General features: G+C 42.6%; 1 protein-coding gene across 15 annotated transcripts in view; it reads right to left on the reverse strand.

Moving 5' to 3' along the window:
- Window positions 1-19,886, reverse strand: part of DST (dystonin) — a 415,236-nt gene that overhangs the window by 316,326 nt on the left and 79,024 nt on the right. For 8 of the 15 annotated variants that reach the window (XM_037519891.1, XM_054698893.1, XM_037519898.1 and 5 more), the window contains exon 4: window positions 7,997-8,204. In XM_037519891.1, coding sequence (XP_037375788.1) covers window positions 7,997-8,204 — 208 coding nt within the window. Of the gene's footprint in view, window positions 1-1,055; window positions 1,666-7,996; window positions 8,205-8,366; window positions 8,524-19,886 lie in introns of those variants that run through there. The other 7 variants (XM_037519894.1, XM_054698899.1, XM_037519893.1 and 4 more) reach the window with 3 other exon arrangements.

The raw sequence follows: 19,886 nt of genomic DNA on the forward strand, positions 1-19,886 counted from the left end.
GTGGGTGGATTTCGAGCTTTCGGAGATTTGGAATTTAATTATTTAGTTCAGTAGTTTCTATGTCTACTTTCAACTAATAAAAAACTATTAACACATTCATTTTTAAACATATAACCCCCCCTCAGCTTAGAGAAACTGAGTTTCCCAACCCAAAGTAAATATTCAAAAGATATAATACTATTTGAAACCAACCTATGAAATAGATGACAATTCATTATTAATATATTAAAGCTCTGAGAGCTATCCTTAGATGGCGAGTGTTTTAGGAACCAGAGTAAGGAGACACTGAAAAATAATTTTCAAAGATAAAAAGATAAAAAGGTGCACTTTGTCTAATATTATATATTATATATATAACTACAAAGTAAACCTATTACTAAAATATCATTTTTAATGGATTAGCTCAGTATTTTTTCGAAAAAGATAAACAGAAAAACATCTCAAAATATACTCCTTTATATTTAAATTTACAACACAATGAGGTCTTTCATCCATCACACCAATAAATAACATTTATGATACATTAAAATAGGTATATAGCCACAAACCACAAACTTTTTTCAAATAAAGTCATCTTAACAAAAATTTAGTGATGCTCTCAGTGGTGAAAGAGCCCATTTATTAAAGAACCCAGGAACCTGTTTAATAGTTAATCATGCCTCATGCCGATCACGAGTAGCAATGCCTCGGTTATTCCCATGGCGAATTAATCAATATCCATCCCCCCCACCCCGGAAGAATTATGATTATCCATAGTGCCTAACAGCTTTCATAAGCGAGAGAAAATGAAAAAATGAAATGTGCTCCTTGGAAACCAAACCCCTTCCCCCCACACTACCGCCCACCCAAGGGCGTCTCCAAACCGCCCCCCACCCCGCCAGTGTCCCTGAGTTGGGGGTACTGAGTCCCATCCAAAAAGACCTGGTCCGGTCCCAGGACTGGTCCAGACACCTGTTTACTTGTGCCCAAGCCAACGCAGCTCCGATGAACCCAAGTGAACGGTTACCCCGCCGGTCGGTGCCCAGCCCCGCAGCCCCCGCGCAGGGACCACATACCTTTGTACCTCTCCAGGACATCCTCGTAGGCCTGGAGGTACTCCTGTTCCTCCACGTACAGGTAAGCAGCTGGGGAGAGGTACCCCGCCATTCCGAAGTTTATCTAAGCGATGCCCGGCCGCTTCCCCTCTCCCCTGTCACCCCGGGGCAGTAACGCAGCCAGCAGGACGCAGCCTGGGGACGGCGAGCAGCGGCAGAACCGGCCGGGGGCGAGAGCGCTGAAGCCGGAGACGCAGAGCAGGGCGCGCGAGGGGGCGGCGGGCGCCGGAGCCGCCGGAGGAAACGCCCAGGCCCCCAGTCGGGCCGCGGGTCTGGGCCGCCCGGCTCGCGACGAGCCAGAATCCCTCTCGGGTTTCAGCGGCCTCAAATCTCGACGAGCCCGGGGGCGGCGACCGGCGGCGCCAGGCCCAGCGGAGGGGCCGCGCGCACCGCAGGGACGGGCGGGGGGCGGCGGGCGGCGGGACCCTCTGCGGCCCGCGCGGCGCGCACCGTGGCGCGGACCTGGGCGCCTGCTCCGGGCCGGGCCGAGGCCGCGGCGGTGCGGGAGGACCAGCGCGCTGCCTCCGCCCGGGATGCTGCGCGGCGCATCTGCGGCATTTCCTGGCCGCCGCGCCGCAGACACTCGCCGGCGCCCCCGGAGAGAGGGAGCGAGGGAGGGAGGAGGGCGGAGGGCGGAAGGGAGGGGGGGCGCGCGGCGGTCAGCGCCCGGGCTGGCTCGGCTCCGACCCCGGCGCGCGGCGGCCCCTCCCTTCCCCGCCGAGCCGCGGCTCCCCGGGCCCCTGCTCGGGCCCACCCGCCCCGGGGGGAAGCTCGGCCAAGCACGCCCACCCCCGGACACCAGCGGGCCGGCCCCGGATCCCCAAGGACGGGCTTTCTATTTGGGACCCACAACAGGTGCCTGGGAAACAAAGCCGCGGGGCTCGCCAGCGACGCGCGCAGCCCCCCGCGGAGGGGCCGCGGCTCTCCACAGGGAAGAAGAGGAGGAGATACTTTTTCAACGCAGCTTCGGGCACAGAGAGATTCGGGTCACTCTGTGGCGAGCGCGGGATGGGGAGGGGACGGGGGTACGCGCCCTGGACACTTCTCTGGGACGCGGCGGGGCGGCCTCGGCAGGTGGCCCCGCGCGTCAGAGCCTGACAGCCCCGGCGCTCCTGCGCCTGCGCGCCCGGCAGCCCCGCGGAGGCCGAGGACCAGCCCGCGGTCCCTCCCTTCCGCCCCCCAGAGCCCGCCCGCGCAGCTGCCGCAGCGCCGGGCGGGGGAGTCCACAGGCCCAGTCAGCTCACAACGCCCCCCACACACACACACCACCACCACCACCAGCTTGCTTTGTCAACTCCTTCCCCTCGCTGCCCCTTATTCACGCCACACAGTACTTACTGGTGAATGTGGGTGAGATGGGTCCAGTTCCCTTGGTTTTGGCATGTAATATTCTAAACTGGGTGAGCTTCAGAGTCCACTCGATTTTTACTTTATTTTAATTAGTCTTTTTCCTGGCCCCTTATTTAGGTTTTCTAAATTCCTGCTATGAGTGAGACCATGTGGTATTTTTCTTTTTCTTTCTGGCTTATTTCGCTGAGCATGATCCCCTCCAGCCCCATCCATGTTGCTGCAGATTGCATGAGTTAAAGTAAAAATCAAAATGAACAAGCAACTATAAACCAGAGACACACTGGGGGAGGGGGGAGGGATCAGAGTCAAAATAAGAGGGGTGGGAATTGTAGGGGGAATATAACCAAGATGAAAATGCATATATTGCGCACAAACGAAAAATGATGTAAAAAAATATATAAAATAAAAAAGATTTTTAAAAAAAATACTCTCGAGAAACCAGTTGGTAGCCAGGCATGTAAGTGTTTGTGTTTCAGGGTACTGCCAGAAGTCAGGCTAACCCAGATGTAGTCCTGGCTCCTTACAGTGTGACACAGGCAAGTAACTTCGCCTCTCTGAGTCGCTTCAACAGTGAGGTTGTGATACTAAATAGCTTTGTGTTCCCTATTATTATTATATAAATGACAACTCATTGTTGACCATCTAACTATGTCAATTCACCTCTTCCCCATATGGTCTCTCCCTGTTTTGTCTCTTCACATATACTGACCTTTTCCCCCTTGATGGCTTTTTTGGTCTTTTTCAGTGTTGTGAAATCTAGACCATTTTCCATTCTTAATTGGGGTGAGTACCCTTGAAAAACATTGTTGACACTTGAAAAAAAATTAAATGAACTAGAACTTGAAAACTTTACTTCTCAGTAATCAGCTTGCTTTTCTTACTACAAAGTAAGACCACATTTTCTCTTTTCTATCCTGACCACTGTCTTATTATGTGAGCATGATCCCATGTCCCACTAAGCCTTTAGGATCACTAGATCCTTCATAAGCATGTAAGTACACATTAGTTCATGAAGTAACAAACAGATGGGACACCTAATTGAAATGAAAGGTTTAGCCAATTGATCCATTTATAGACCACACATGTACAGAGGATCCCTCAAAATGGTCTGGTCTCCCTCACAATGAGTAAGATCATTGAGGTCATAGTCTGAGTCTTCATCAGGGACTTAACACACCCAGAGCACCCAGTTTTATAAATATAACAAGTGCACAGTTAGTGATTTTAACTGTCCATTTAAGGAGCTAAACTGTCCATTAGAAAGCAGCATTTGTAAATTCCTGCTATGAGTGAGACCAGGCGATATTTTTCTTTTTCTTTCTAGCTTATTTCGCTAAGCATGATCCCTTCCAGTTCCATCCATGTTGCTGCAAATTGCATGAGTTTATCGTTTTTGTTACTGAGTCTCACTCATAGCAAGAATTTAGAAAACCTAAATAAAGGACCAGCAAAAAACCTAATTATAATAAAGTAAAAATCAAAATCAAGAAGCAGCTATAAACCAGAAACACATGGGGCGGCAGGTAGGGAGAAGGGAGTAGGATCAAAACAAGGGGGATGGGAATTGTATGGGGACTATAACCAAGATGAAAATGCATACATTGTGCAAAAATGAAAAATGATGTAAAAAATGTATAAAATATTTTTTAAAAGGCAGCATTTGGGGTTGTCTTGGAATGGTAATATTGGGTCAGTCTGTTAATAATAATAGTGTATTCCCTATGGAAACCGCAAAAACACAGTCATCAACAATTTGGCCTATAGAGTCAAGACTGCATGACCTCAGATCCTAGCTCTACATAGACACTCCCTGGTTGGATGACCTTGGAGAAAATCTTTCCTTCTCCCAGTAGATTTCTAAACTGAAAAATGGAGAAAATAATCATACCTACTTTATAGGGCTGTTGGGGAACATAAGTGAGATCTATAAGCACACACTAAGTGATTATTAAGACATTTATAAGAGCATCTGGCTATCAGTAGCTGTGATTTGGAGTATTTTCCATGTGCCAAGGAGTTTGAAAAATGTTTTACATTTATTTAAATAAATTTAATTCATTTATTTAATCACAACAACATGACCCTTTGATTGATAAAATGAAATTGAGAAAAGTTCGGCACATTATCCAAGAAAGCACAACTGATTAGTGATAGGGTGGAATTAAAATCAAGTTTGTCTAACTCCAAAGTCTGACTGCTTAGCTCTTTCAAAGAATTCACATGAGACAAAATCGATATTTTGAAATAATATGATCACTAACAAACCATTTACTTTTACAGGCACTTCAAGACTGAAAGAAAAAAAAACTTAAAATATTCTGTAAGAACAGCAGATGTGTCTTGTTCTTATGTAAAAGGTATTTATACAGTGGGTAATGCAAAGCCGTTTCCTTTATATTTTATTGCTTTATTCTCACATTGACCCTGCGATTTTAAAATGAGGAAATGACAATAAATGCTAAAGTTCTTTTAAAAATATAGTGTCAGACATGTGACACCAATACCAGTAAGACTTTCTGAAATGTAAATCTATGCCACTGCACTGCTTAAAAATCTTTCAATGATTCCCTGCCACTTATAGCATAAATAGTCCAAAACCCACTATTACATGCAAGCTTCTTTACAGTTTCAGCTACTCCTTACCAGTCCCATGCTTTAGCCACACATAGGGCTTGCCGTTCCCATTAAAACTCATCTCCCTAGCTTTGTTCCTTTAGTTCTATCCCTCTGAAGTGGCCTTCCCTTTCACCCAAATTCCATCAAGCTCTTTAAATCTCACCTCAAGTGGCACTTCCCCTTAGAAACCTTTTAGGAACCTCCCATACCTCCTTTCTCCCTCCAAGTTAATGAGACGCTCCCTCTCTCTAGTCTTTTGATATTAGGTACTTAACAGTCATTACAACTCATCTCTCAAACCATGTTGTAATTGTTTAACACATCTATTTCTCATGTTAGCCTACAACTTCTTTAAAGGCAGAGCTGGATTTGATTTTATTCCAGGGGCTCAATAAATATCTGTTAAATGTAACTAAATTAAGGTATCCCACAGATCATATAGTCTTATTAACTCTAGACATATTTAAATTCAACTCTATTTTTATAAGGCTAAAAGCAAACAAAAATCCTACACTTTCAGCTAATTTATTATCAAGTAATGAACAGCACAGACCTCCTGACAGACCCCCTGTCTGAATCTTACCCCATGTCTTGAACGGGGATGAGTTTCAGAGATGCGCTGAGTATCATGCAAAGTTTTAGAAATGTCTAATAAAGTTAGAAGTCGAAAGTTTCATGGTACATTTCAAACTATCCACCGAACCAAATTCCCTCAGTACCCTGTACCCTTATTGTCACACTGAGTTAGCAGTGGCCAATTTAATACATATTATATCTGATCTCATAATTTAGCCTCATTATGAGCAAACTGTGGCCCCCCGAGTCTATGCTCCATGTATGACTATAGATTATGATTTATGTAGCAAAACAGCCAATTTACCAATATTTATTTTAAACACAGTGGTATACTTCCCTAATAGGGATACTTATTCTGTTTGTTGTTTTGTTCTGCTTTTGAAGAATACGCATAATCTTAGAAGTAAGTAACTCTGAAATCTCAAGTGCATTCACTACCAACAACTTTACAGCTAGCCCCACAAATCACTCAGCCAATATCTTACAAGGAATAAGACATGGCCCCAAGCCCTCAGCGTCTACAGTCTACAAATATCACGTGTACTTCCACTGCATCCCATTTGAACCCCCGCTTCATCCATTTCTACACCTACAGTATATACTGACAGTTACTACCACCAGCTTCTCATGACTTCCTGCTTAGTACAGTCTTCCCAATTTATGATCTCATTCTCCCTGACAAACATCTGCCTTGTCCTCCTCTCATCGCTCTTCCTTCACTACCAAAAAGCAAAATATCCATCTCTGAAACCACTACCAAAACTCTGAGGCCAGAAGCACCTTCTACCTTCCGTAAAAAAGCACTGAATAGGCATCTTGTTTTGATGTCTCAGCCTTTTCACAAAGCCCCAACAATTTCTCTCACAAACCTACCTTCCCTTTTGGCTAAGCCAAACATCTGGTACTGGCATCCTTTCCCTTATGCTTCAGAGCTGTGATGGGGGGTGGGGAGAGGAGTTGGAGGGGAGGTGGTCTCAAAAGGGCAAGGAGTTAGGCCTAAGTGACTAAACACTTTTTGGTGACTAAACACTTTTTTGATACTGGAGAACAGTGGTGAAGGCCAGGTCTGTCCAGCCCTCTCCCAGGCTACCCTGTGCACTCTCACTTGGCTCCCAAACAGTCTCCATTCTCCATCCTCTCTCCTCCTTCCTCCCAGCTCCACCCCTGCTTTCAAAGGCCTGGGTGAGACAAGCCAGCATCTCACAACAGAAGCCAAAAGAAGCTCAAGGCTGTTGCCCCAGAAACCCAGACTAGAGAAAGGCTAGGCTGGGCGCTGTTTGTTTTTCCAGTAATCAGAAAATTCCACTGGGGGGACTCTAGGGGGACTCTCAGTAGCCTCGGAGCTGGGATCTGAGCTAGTCCCCAGTAGCTGAGAAAGATAAAGTACCAACTTTTCATTATAGTGGCAAAGCAAAAGAAACTGAGTGGGAGGGGCCTTCCCAGAATTGAGAGCCTAGGAGGAGGCTGGAAAGGAGGCCCAGCTGCTGGCTGCAGAAACCAACTGGTTTTCCGCCTTTGCAAGGGCACCCTCAGGACTTACTTCATCCTATCCCATTACCACTTCCAAGAGGAAAAAACTTAGTGAGGGAAAAAAGGAGTAAACCATCACCCCAGGAAGCAACTGTCAGGCACACAGCACAGCACTGCATGTTTGGAGGATTGATTTCCACAGCGTTCTCAGTTTTCCTCTGAGTAAAAACAAGCCATCACTTCTGGTTCTGGTTTTACAGCCAGTGCAAGGAAACACCAGGTAACACAGAACAGAAATACTGGCACCTCCCTTATATTAATTAATCAAAACTGCTTGATAGCTAAACCCTCAAAGGCATTAGGGACAGAAAAACGCTATGTACACAGATGACAAAGATGCACACTGAAAAAAAAAATAGTATTCAAATTGCTGGAATATGCTCTGCAATCCTGGGTACCAAACTGCCCGAATCTCCTTCAGTTAAATATGCGTGGCTCAGTATCCCTGGGCAAAAATTAAAATGAAGGCTACTCTCTCACAGTTTCCAGTAAATAGGCTAGGAATCATTGGCGTTAATACTTTTCAGATAGTCACGATGGCCACCGCACATATATAGGAAAGTTTAATGCAGATTGTAAATATATCCTCGCACTTCAAAGGTATCGATTCTTCCAACCAGAAGACAGGGCCAAACAGCTTAGTCACCAGCAGTCGGGGCAAATCGCTCTGTCGATACATCGGGGCATAAAGTAAACACGGTCATCTTCCTCCCCCACCTAGAGCACAAATCCCTGCACCCGCGCACCAGCTCCCAGATAATGGCTGAGGCGCAGATGGGTGAATTTCCGCAACTCTGGTCCCGGCTTCACCCCTCCCCCCAAGCGCTTACCTGCTATCCTAAGCACTGCCCGCTCGGCAGGGTCCAGCACCGAGCCCCCGTGAATCTTTCTTTTTGATCTCTCATGTTTAGGCAAATTCCAGGGTAAGGTGTCTCCAGGAGCTGGAGATGCCGAGCCAGATTTCTGGCTGAAATCATCCTCATCGGAAAAATCCGCAGAGGAAGACATAGAGCAGCGATAGGACGCGTTCCCGGAACTCTACAGAGGATGACACAGAAAAAAAGCATTATCGGCAAAACACTCACATAGGCTGATCGATTTCCACGACCCCCTCCTCTTGTCCCCAAACTGAGTCTGGCATCCTGCACCATCCTCAGCGCAGAGGGGCTACACAAGCCAGAAACGAAACCCAGGACTCACCATCTTTTCTGGGCCGGCTCGCGGACAGCAGAAACAATACCAGGGATTTGCAATACATGGGAGATTTGCACAGAAGTGTGTGGCCTGCGGTCCGGCCACCAGCTCACAAATGACTGGCCCAACAATGAAGCCAGAATCAACAGCCTTCCTGTTACTAATCTATAGTATTTGGCTCCCCCACCAGGACAGGAGAAACATTTTCCACCACCAGACTGCTGGTTAATTCATTAATGCAACTAACTCCAAGTTTCTAAAACAAAACACAAATGCAGGATGTTGAGTCCTAAGTTCTTTCCGTTTCAAGTGCCTCACCACTGTAGTCGCTTTTCTGACCAGCTTTCAGTGCCTTGTCCTCTTTATTTAATTTTCTTCACAAGATTGAGGCAGGTTCCCAGAAAAAGGCAAGGAGTGGGAGGAAGGGTCACTTAGAAGAAGAGCCTTTTCTTAAGACCAGAAGAACACAAAAGACAGTTTTCTGGAGCCCAAGGCAGCTCCAATAAACAAACATCTGAACTCAGTTTAGAGTTCCTGAGATAATTTAAACTTCTAGCAAAGTTAACAGCTGCCAATAATGTAAATGAGAATGATGCAGTGCAGTGACAGGAAACAGAGTCCTTCTCAGTTCCTGGTCATTACACAGTGCAGTGGGAACACGAGGCCTGCACCAAGGCACTGTGCCTGAAGGTTAGCCCTCCTTTCATCTAGTGGGGACAAAGCTGCAGGGTCACCTTTCGCATAAAAGGAATCCATGTTCCATACAGGGAAAAAGCACAAGAAGTTATTCCTTCTTTCTTTACTGGACTGTATTTGTGATTATTTCGGGAGCCACCCCTTACTGATGAAACAAGAATGCTAACTATCCTGTGCTGAGAACAGGGTTATCAGTATCAAAAGGAAGTCTTCACTTTCCCACTTAGAATTCCACTTTGTTGCACCTTATGGGGGAAGAGGCAAACTAGTATAACTTAAATTCCTGAAATGTAACTTGCAGTCACAAACTCCTAAGAAGCAAGCTGCAGGCAGGAATCAGTGAGGCATGCTCCAATTTGAGCAAAAGAACTGGGCTGCTCACAAAAGCAATTGCAGCAAAAACAGGCTGTGTGAATAACATAGCTTGTGAAAGCACCCACCCAAAGCTTGTGAAATAAACTATAAATGAATCTGGACTATTGACCTTACCTTGGTCTATTCAGCTATGTTGCTATACACGGTTGACACCATCATTTTGAAAGTACAAAGTAAAGCATGTAAGATTTATCTTTAGCCCATTCTTTCCCAAAAGCAGTCTTCCACTTCATTTTACATGAAATTTCATTGCCTTAGCTAATTTATTTGTTTAGGTTTTGTATGTTTTCCTACTAGTAATAATGTATTAGGCAAATAAATAAATAAAAATTGATTTTCTAGAATCCATAGAGAGTTGTGAGTGGCATTAAGTTAGTCACAGTATGCTATTATCAACCTAATTTATTTTCCATGTGTGTCTGAAAATTCATCTTGAGCTCTCTGAGGTTGTGTTATTGACTGGGTCCGTGAAAAAGGGTGACATTCTTGAAGACTTTTAAAAGGGTATTGGGTTTCCTTGGTTGCCTTCTTTCTTCCCTAAAATGGCTTCTTACCTGTCCTTACTAAAGATCATCCTTTATTGTCAGATTATATATCTTGTTGTTGTCTACACTGTTTCAGGAGCTGAGCAATTTGATTGTTTATCTTTAAGACAGACTTACGAAATAACTGTTAAAGAACTCCTCCTTTTCAAAAACCACTGGCTATTGATTTTTGTAAATAGAGTAAATTTTTTTAATGCCCAGAGTCTCAGCTGATTGAACAGCAAAATGTGATTTATGCCATGACATAAACACCATTAATCACATGTAGCCAGATGGGAACAGTTACCAACCCTGGACCCAAGGGTGTTGAGTGGTGAAGCCTCTAATCTGACAATGTCATTGGTAAACAGATAAGACAAAAAAGGAAGAAAAGACAATCCACAACACCTCTTTCAGCACTATAGCACAGAAAACTGAAGAAAATCATACATATTCACATATGATAAGCTTAGCTCTGAGTCAAGAATTTTAATAATTAAAGCATTAGATTTTCTTCCACAATAATTTTCATAAACACTTTAAGAAATATATGGTACACTTTCTAAATTAGGTTCATTTGAACCTTGAAAACTCATAAATTTAAATGAAGCAACTCTGAAGTCAAGCAATCCTATAAAACTATTATATTCTTTATTGATTTGAAGTGCTGATTCATGTCACTATGTTGGGAGTTGTCACTATCTTGGGAGTTAGAAGAAAGAGAGTAAGAGTGTAGTTTTCTTTTCTTTTGGAAAAGGCAAGTGTGTTCTCTGACTTGTAGTCCGGAGCCTAAACATTTGATGTGGAGTTTGGAAAGGTAACACAAAGGAAGATGGCTCCTGTGACAGCAAAACCCCATGTTCCTATCTAATGCTGCCTAAGGTTTGATTCTTGTCAAAATACAAATACCTAAGTCTAACAATAGGGAATTAAAGTATGTCCATAAAATAAACTGCTCTGAAGCAATTAAACGAAAATGTTGTTGATCTACACTTAGCAGAATGGAAAGAGTCCATATAGACTAATTCCTTTAAAAAATCAGTGTATGTGTGTTTGTAAATGAGGAGACAGGTTCACAAATAGGTAGAGTAGGTAGGTAGGTATAGATAGACATATAACTATTTACCAGTATGCTAAGAGAGGTTATCTATGGGTGATGACTAATATTATGAATGGATTTAATTTTACTCCTTCTAAATTATAAACAAAATTAAATACTCAAAAAAATAGAAAAATATATTAAATCAAGGGGTAAAGATAATATCAAAGGCCCTAGAAAGCAATAATTATTTACATCAGTGCTTTTAACCACTTGAGACTCAGACATCCCTGAAAAGCAGATGAAATCTATGAAACCTCTCTCCAGAACAAAGCACATAAGCAATACACACACACTTTGCATGTGATTTTATAGGGTTCACTGACCCACTGACTCCAGGTTAAGACCCCAATTTATACCATCATCTGTCATCACCATTTGGCATGCATGTTAAGAACAAGAGAAATGGGAAAGAGCTGTGGATTTCAAGCACCAAAGAGGGGAAAAGGGTAAATCAAGACAGCTAAGACAAAGTTGACCTAGGGCCATAATATTTTTAACATTTGGCCTTTTTTAAAAAATAAATGATATGAGCCACTGCTGAACTAATGTTGCATCTCTACAACCAAAAAACATCAGGTTGTGAGAAAACAGAAAAAAAAAAAAGCTGTTTTGCTGTTTTGTGTCTTGCTGCAACCTAGTGATTAAAGCCATTTTAACAATTGAATTAGATCACCAAGAGCTTTAAAATGACTTTCCTTATAGCCAACTCATTCACATACTATAAAAACAACCCAAATCTCCTAAAGCCAGGATAATTACATAATGCAACATTTTTAGAAGAGGAACTAAACAATAACTTCTCTAATTGAAACCCCGGTGGGGGATCTGAGATAAGTACAATGGAACTGCCTAAATTGGAAGCCTTCCAGCCTTAGCACCCTGATCTTTAGGAAAGTGCCAGGAAATTGTCTCTGTACAAGGCATTCCCTAACTGCCATGGAAAACAAGCACAGAGATAAGGGATTGTAAAATAGCAGTACTTTTACAATTCATCAGGCTAGGAAGTTCACTTTCTCAAATCAGCTTATCACTTACACATATTTCTTTAAGTATATTTCCAAAAATTTACAAAAACCTGAAAAATAAAAAGCATGTGAGTAAACAATTAGATAAATCCAGATTGTGGGGCATTCTACAAGATAACTGTCCAAGAACTTCAGGAAGGTCAATATCAGGAAACATACAGGCCAAAAATGCAATGACTGAAAATGTAAAAGACAAAAGAAGCCTAACAATACATTTATGAACCTTGATGGGATCCTGTATTTTTTTCTAACACGTCTAAAAAGATATTAAGAAAATCTAAACATAGATCACGAGCTGCTTGTTAGATGATATTAGGAAATTACAGTTAGTTTTCTAAGTTGTGATAATGGGTGTGTGGTTGTGGGAAAGTGTCCTGATCCAAGGAGATGAAGGGTGAAGAAATTCATGACGTCTGCATTTAATAAAACTGAGAAAACTTGTAAACATGCGAATAGGCTAATAATATTTAGTCACTGCACTGCTCCTTTGACTTTTTTTTTTGTAATTTTCAATACTTTCCAAATGAAGAGAGGCAAAAGGGCACACATAGCCTTTTCTGGTTTTTTATTTTTTTAATTTATTTATGCATATAAGAACTGGGGTAGAAGCCAGAGGTGTGGAGGGTGAGAAGATTCACCAGAGACAGAGTGGGGAACAGAACAGGCAGATAGACCGAAATACACTGCTGAGGGGAGCAGTGGGTGAGACAGGAGAGGTCTGCTGTGCCATGTGGGTTGCTCCCTGGCCGTCCCAGAGATCGAACTTGTGCTGCAGAGGCTGCGGATTGCTTCATAGTGCTGTGCTTAACCCCTTGAGCCACCAAGGAGGCCCCCTTTTCTGTTTTTTAAAGTGCTGCCTAGTCTAGCAAGATTAAGATCCCCTCCAGATTGCAAGAATTACAGCAATAGTGTAGCGCCCATCTAAGTAATTTCGCATAGCATTTTTTCACACACACTTAGCAAAGCACTGAAACAGAGGCCTGTGTCAACAAGACACCAGAAAAAGGTGATCTGCTTGTCTCAGCTCTACACACAGTTCTAGACGGAAGAATACAAAAGAAGCTCTTCTGTTTTACCCATTTAATATTCAGTGAAGACAAAGTTATTTCATTTTTTTTTTTTTAAAGATTTATTTATACAAGCACTGGGTACAGTCAGAAGCGCGGGAGGGTGAGAGAATTCACCAGAGTCAGAGCGGGGAGCAGAGCAGGGAAAGGACAGAAGAACACTGCTGAGGGCAGCAGCGGGTGGCAGGAGAGGTCTGTGCGCCATGTGGGACCCTCCTCAGGTGGCCGGGCAGCAGCCGGGGATCGAACCGGCGCTGCAGAGGCTGCAGGCAGCTTCGCAACCCAGCGCTCAATCGCTGCGCCACCGGGGAGGCCCCAAAGTTATTTCATTATCATAAAACTTTTTTGTTTTATATAAACCAAAATAAGACATTAACATTTAGAAAAAGTAAAGATCCCATTTTGTTGAAGACCCCCTTGATTAAGTAAGTACAAACATTTATTAATTTCTTGCGTTTTACATGGTATGGTCTAGGACTATCCTTATGTACTAGTTTTTAATTTGGAAATAAATCAAAAAGCAAAGTCACATTATCAAAACCAGAAAACCCAGGGAAAATAATCTCTAAGAAAATAATCTCTAGGATTATAAAGAAAACAGTAAAAGAAAATATAATAAATCCCCTGAGGAAAAATAAGGTACAATAAGCTTTGTGGACCATGTGTTTGTTTTAGTTTAAAATGTTTGCATAAGTAGATAGATAAATTAATTTTCAAACCAAGTTGAACAATTCAAGTATTCTCTCATTAAATAAACAGCTTTTAGTCTTTCTAACAGAAACCATCTTTAAATAAGAACTGGCAGGGTGGGGAAGTTTAAGGTGAGGTCTAATCTGGCTCACTTTCCTCTTAGGGGAGATTTGTGGGAGACGTTCGCTGGGAGAAGAGAAGCCTGGATGGAGCTAGAGAGGAAAGGGCGGTCAGAGCTGAAGCTGGAAGGCTCTTAGATCTGACTCAAGGCAGGAGGCTTGGGGCAAAAAGTTAAGTAAGTGGTTTCTTTCCAAATGGAGAGTCTCAGTTCATCAGCCTGTGAAAGAAGACACTTCTATCTAGGGTATAAAGATAATGCAGGTTAGATCCCTAGGGAAAGTGAGCTTGCTGATGGGCCACAGGAAGGAGGACATTTCCATTTTGCTCTAACTGTAAGAGGTTTTACAAAGTAAGTATCAAAGACTCATTTCCAGAAGGAACAGATACCAGGAAGTTTGTTACCTCTGAGGTGTTCTGTAAGACTGCCTTTCAAGTTAACCAATTTGCCCTAACTATATGCATCATTTATTGAGTAACGGTAGTTAGGAATTCTACTAAGTTTTTTTACTCTTTATCATATTTATTACTCATTGCAACCCAACAGATGTTCAGGAAGGATTATATAGTTTGCTCACAGTCACCTTGTCAGTATAAGGGGGAACCAGGATTTGCATCTAGGGTCCATTTGACCCCCACCACACATTATGAAACACCCTAAAATGTGATCTTGGGCTCTGGGAGGACCATGTAACATTCTCAAAGATCTCACCATGTACTTGGGGAGTCGAAACGGATTATACTTGTTCTTTATACTTGTTCAGTACCTGGCCCAAAGCATGGAAATACCAGGAATCAGGTTATTGGTTCATAATAAAAAAAAAAAAAGATATTCAAAGATATACAACGACTCGAAGGTGGAAAGGTAGTTTGCATAGAAGTGAGCTCCTGCCTACTCCAAGGGACCCAAGCTTCACTAAACAGACCAGCTCAAAAATTCTTTGATCCTGATTTCCTATACATCTCTGAATAGATTACAGATGAAAGAAAAACTATGTTAAATATCAAATTTTTCTGGCTTCTCTGGTGGCACAAGGGGTTAAGACACAACCTATGAAGCTATCTGCAGCCACTGCAGCATGAGTTTGATCCCCAGCCAGGGAGCTACCTACATGACACAGCAGACCTCTCCTGACTTGCCTGCTGCTCCTGTCAGCATTGTATTGCGGTCAATCCTCCTGTTCTGTTCCCCACTCTGTATCTGATGAATCCTCTCACTCCCCACACCTCTGGCCTGTACCCCAGTTCTTTTATGCATAAATGAATAAATCTTAAAAAAATAAATATCAAATTTTTTCTAAAACTGTGAAAATCCTTCAAATATAGCACAGACACCTTTTTTTTTTGCAATTCCACCTTAATTCAATCATATTAAAATTACAGAAATAGAGACATCAAAAACTAGTTTGCATTTGAGCCTCTGCAAACAGTCTTTCCAAACTGAGGAAGGACATTTTAATTAATTTGCCTAAAAAGAAAGCAAACATAACTCTGAAAAATACCCACAAAACAGAAACACATTAGAAAAATAAATTCAAATACTAGAAACATCTCCTTAACAAAAGAATCTTAATGATTACCTTTAAAACAGATGTTTATATCAATCAACTAAAAGTATGTCTTAAGCACCCATAATAAGCCTCTGCCTTGGAGGAGTTTAAAGATTAACTGGGGGCCTCCCCGGTGGCGCAGCGGTTGAGCGCTGGGTTGCGAGGCTGCCCGCAGCCTCTGCAGCGCCGGTTCGATCCCCGGCTGCTCCCCGGCCACCGGAGGAGGGTCCACATGGCGCACAGACCTCTCCTGCCGCCCGCTGCTCCCCTCAGCAGTGTACCTCGGTCCCTCTGCCTGCCATGCTCCCAGCTCTGGCTCTGGTGAATTCTCTCACCCTCCTGTGCTTCTGACTGTACCCAGTGCTTGTATAAATAAATGGAAAATCTTAAAAAAAAAATTTAACTGGGAGAGAGGCGATGATAAAATAGCCAACTTATACCTTTCTTTACTAAGCTGAAAAATACATCTTCTTTTACAAGGAAAAGATAAATATTGGATCATTTCACTTATATGTGCAACATAGAGAAACTGAACAAAGGGTCAGGGAAAAGACAAAACTTGCAAGCTGACCACAGATCTGAGGCAAAGGGATGGAAGGGAGAAAGGGGACAAAAATGGGAGAGAAGAGCACAAGGGACTATGGTGATAGTCACAGGTACTCTGATGGTGACTCAAAGTTATGTCTTTAAATGTATACATAAAAATGTGTTTTATAATATGAAGTCAATTAGGAGAGAGAGGCTGATTCAGACAATATTCTGGAGCAGCTAAGGCCTGGACAGAAGCCAGGATGGATGCAAATCTTCTCCACCTTCTTTACCCATCCAACAGAATCCTATCCAAGACTGCTGCTGATAGAGCCTGCAGATATGTTTTGGTTGGTCTACACATTTTAAAAAACTAACTATTGGCAAACATTTAAAAATTTTGATGTGGATTACTGGACCTACTAGCACTTTTCCTTTTTTGGAAAAGACAAATGTTTTCCATACTGAAACAGTCCTCATCTGGCCCACTTCCTCCTTTGTAGTACCTGGCCCCATGAGCATAAGTTGGGGGTCCCCTGCATAAATTAAGGCTAGGAGATATTGTTGCATTCAGAGATTAAAGATATAACACAGAGGGGAGATGGGTGGGGGCACATTAATGGTAATCAATAGAGAGGTAATGACAAAGCAAAACAAAAAGAGCGCTACGAAAATATCTCAGTTAAATTAATGTCAATCAGAAATCAGTGACACCTTATTCCTGCCAAAGTCCAAGCACTGATGTCATTCTGCTATAGCCTTAAGAACTCTGGCTAATGTTTCAAAGGTCTAGGAAATGAAAACAAACTGTATGACTCAGCAATGCCGGCTCATGACCTCCATGAATCTAGCTGGCCCACCCACCTAACACTACTGCTGTTGATTCCCAACTGTTTTTTGCTGTTGACTCCCAGCCCATCCTCAACCCTGATCCCCACATGTTTCTCCTGGGACATGTCATGGAGGATGCTTTGATGACAAGCACTTCGAACAACCAGCATATGGCAAATGACTTCTGTTGGAAAGAAGATGTGGGCTATGATCACTCATTTGGGGTGCTTAGGTAATAAGCATGGACCAAACCCCAACTACTATCTAGGTTCTCTGGTCGTAAACTCAAAGGTACATGCATGCCATGCTCAAGAATGAAGCTTGGGTAAAAGATACATGACTTTGGAAAACCGTTTAGCCTCGCCAAGCTTTGGTTTTCTTGTCAAAGAAATGGGAGACATAATAGTACATAAGACACCAGGTTAATATGGCAGACTAAGTAATGTAATTTTTCCCCTTAATTTAAGTGGTAATTAGTTGAATGTGGGGTGCTTAGGTAATAAGCCTGACACAGAGAAGGTATTAAGTAAATTTTAGCTATTAACTGATGTTACCTAGTCACACTTGTGTGATCCAGGAGTAGATGACTAACTCTAGTTGAGAGCATATGATTGTCATGACTGGAAATTTGAAACACAGACTAGCAGTTCTGAGAAATGGGTCACATTAATAGCAACTCTCAGGACGCAAGGTGATATAGTTCCCATATCTATGCTGTCAAAGCTTATTACTGAACCTTCAAGACTTTGGGATACCCTTATATCTCTCCAATACATTCCTTTTTTTTTTTCTCTTAAATTCATTGCTTCCATTTCTTGAGACCACAACAAAACCTAGACAAACACATTAGTATATAAAAAAGCAACTACACATACTCAATTCTTCCCTGTTGAAACATAAGCAGGATTACATCTTTATACGTCTTTATGCATTCTTTATGCTTCCATTTTCATTAATTTTCTTCACTAATGAGACTTGAGAAAATCACTTTTGATAATACCTTTTACATAGTTATTCCCTCACATTCAACCAATTACCACTTAAATTAAGAGGAAAATTACATTTATATTTTTATTTAAAAAAAAAAAAAGCTTTTATTATTGCACAGAAGTCCATAATGTACCATAAGTTCCTGGTGCTTACATTGCTTCTGTCTGAGGAACACAGGGCACTGCATGAGAATTTAAGTGAAAGACCATAATCCATGCCAGATTGGGGCCAAGGAATTGGCTTGATGGAAAACTACCCAGCTGGGAAGCTTCATACTGGATGGAAGCAACCAAGTCCAAGTGCAGTCTCCCCTTTGGGTAATAAGTGCTAAATGCATTCCAAATGCCCTTAGCTAACAACCTTTGGGTTTTCTCTAAGATCAGCTGTACAGCCCAGTCTTAGAACACCTCAGATCCATTTGGAACAACTATGTGACTCAAAGCTCCTGGATCTACACTAAGGGCTACCTCAGGCTTCACTCTGCCTTTGTAATAGATCTCTCTTTCAGAAAGTAATCTAGGGTTGTCACCTCCTTACTTTATTCCTTGGGAAAGGGGTGTGTAAGGGCCAGAAGCAGCAACAGCCTGCCAAAATTTCTGGGTTTTATTTTCCACAAGTCTGAATCTGTTGATATGCTTATAGAAAGGGACAGAGGATTCTAGAGAATAGCACTTTTCCCAACCTAAAAAGAGGTCTCCTTGGGCTAGAGGGGACATACATGGAACAGGGGACTTCCTAAATCCCAGAGGAGGAGCCCAAAGAAATGGCTGCCTTTTATGTCTAGGGCACAGGAGTCACCTCTGAAAAGACCTCTGTGTGCCGTGGGTAAGTCAAAAGCATCCTGAAGAGTCCTATGGGGCAATCATAGAAGATATACCAGCATAAGCTGGAGGCAAAAATGTTCCCTTCTACACACGGACACGTTAGCATAACACTGACCTAGCATAACACTGACACGTTAGCATAACCTCCAGAACTGCAACACAACTCCAAGGTGGAGATAATAGGGAGTAACCTGGAAGACTGCAAGTCAGAACCTAAGCTGAAAGGGAAAGGAGAAAGTGACGTATCTTCCACCAATGTTTACAAAGTTTCAAACTCATTGTATGGGCAGTGACGGTTTCTTAGCCACTTTAGAATCCCACTTCTTGGGAGTGGTTCCGTAATGATTATATGCTGAATGAACCTATCGGCTTGGGAAGTTGGTTTCAGCAGCTGGGTCCCATGTGCAGAGATTCAGAAAAGTTCTGCCAACAAGGGCTAAAAAATACTTGGAGTATAGTGTCTCTGTCCACACACATACACACATAGAATCCACCAACAAGATCACCACAGCATTTACCTCCCCCTCCATCTCGTTCTCTCCCCAGCATTATTTTCACTTTAAGGCTACTCTGAATTGCTCCAGGAGCAAAGAAAGAGAATGTATTCGCTTACTTGCTTGCTGCCACCTTATTCTGAAATGGGTATGAAGGCACCTAATAAAAGGATAGTTGGAAGAGGAGAGAAGGATTATGAGACGTATGAGTTATCTAACCAGCACCCCAGAAAGAGACATAGGAAAAGCAAAAGGTGGGAGTGGCAGCAGATGAGGCTAGAGATGCAGGTGGTAGATGGAGATCATGAAAGGCCTTGCATGCAATGCTAGAACTTGAACTTGATCGTATAGGAGCTAGATGTTGAAGTCTTTTAAGTTGTTTGCCTTTTAGATGGGAGGCTCTGACAGCCATGGACAGAATGGAATAGAGAGGGGTCAACCTCAGACAAGATTAATTGGATGTTATTGTGGTAGTCCAGAAAATTATAATAGTCTGAAGTAAATCACTGATATTAGAAATGGAAGGGAGAAGAGGAATTTGAGAACTATTTAGAGACTAGAAAAAGAGTAGGCAAGAGGAAGGCTGGGTTGTGGTTGATAGGGTAAGAAGACAAGGGAGTTTACCTAAAAGCATCTAGAAGGAGGTAGGAAATTAGGTAGCAGTGTAATAGTGAGTAGCCAGACAAGGGCAGCAGGTAAAATCCTGACTAGTC

Source organism: Talpa occidentalis, unplaced genomic scaffold, assembly GCF_014898055.3.
Source record: "Talpa occidentalis isolate TD23 unplaced genomic scaffold, MPIMG_talOcc4v2.1 talOcc4.2, whole genome shotgun sequence".
Classification (NCBI taxonomy): Eukaryota; Metazoa; Chordata; class Mammalia; order Eulipotyphla; family Talpidae; genus Talpa; species Talpa occidentalis.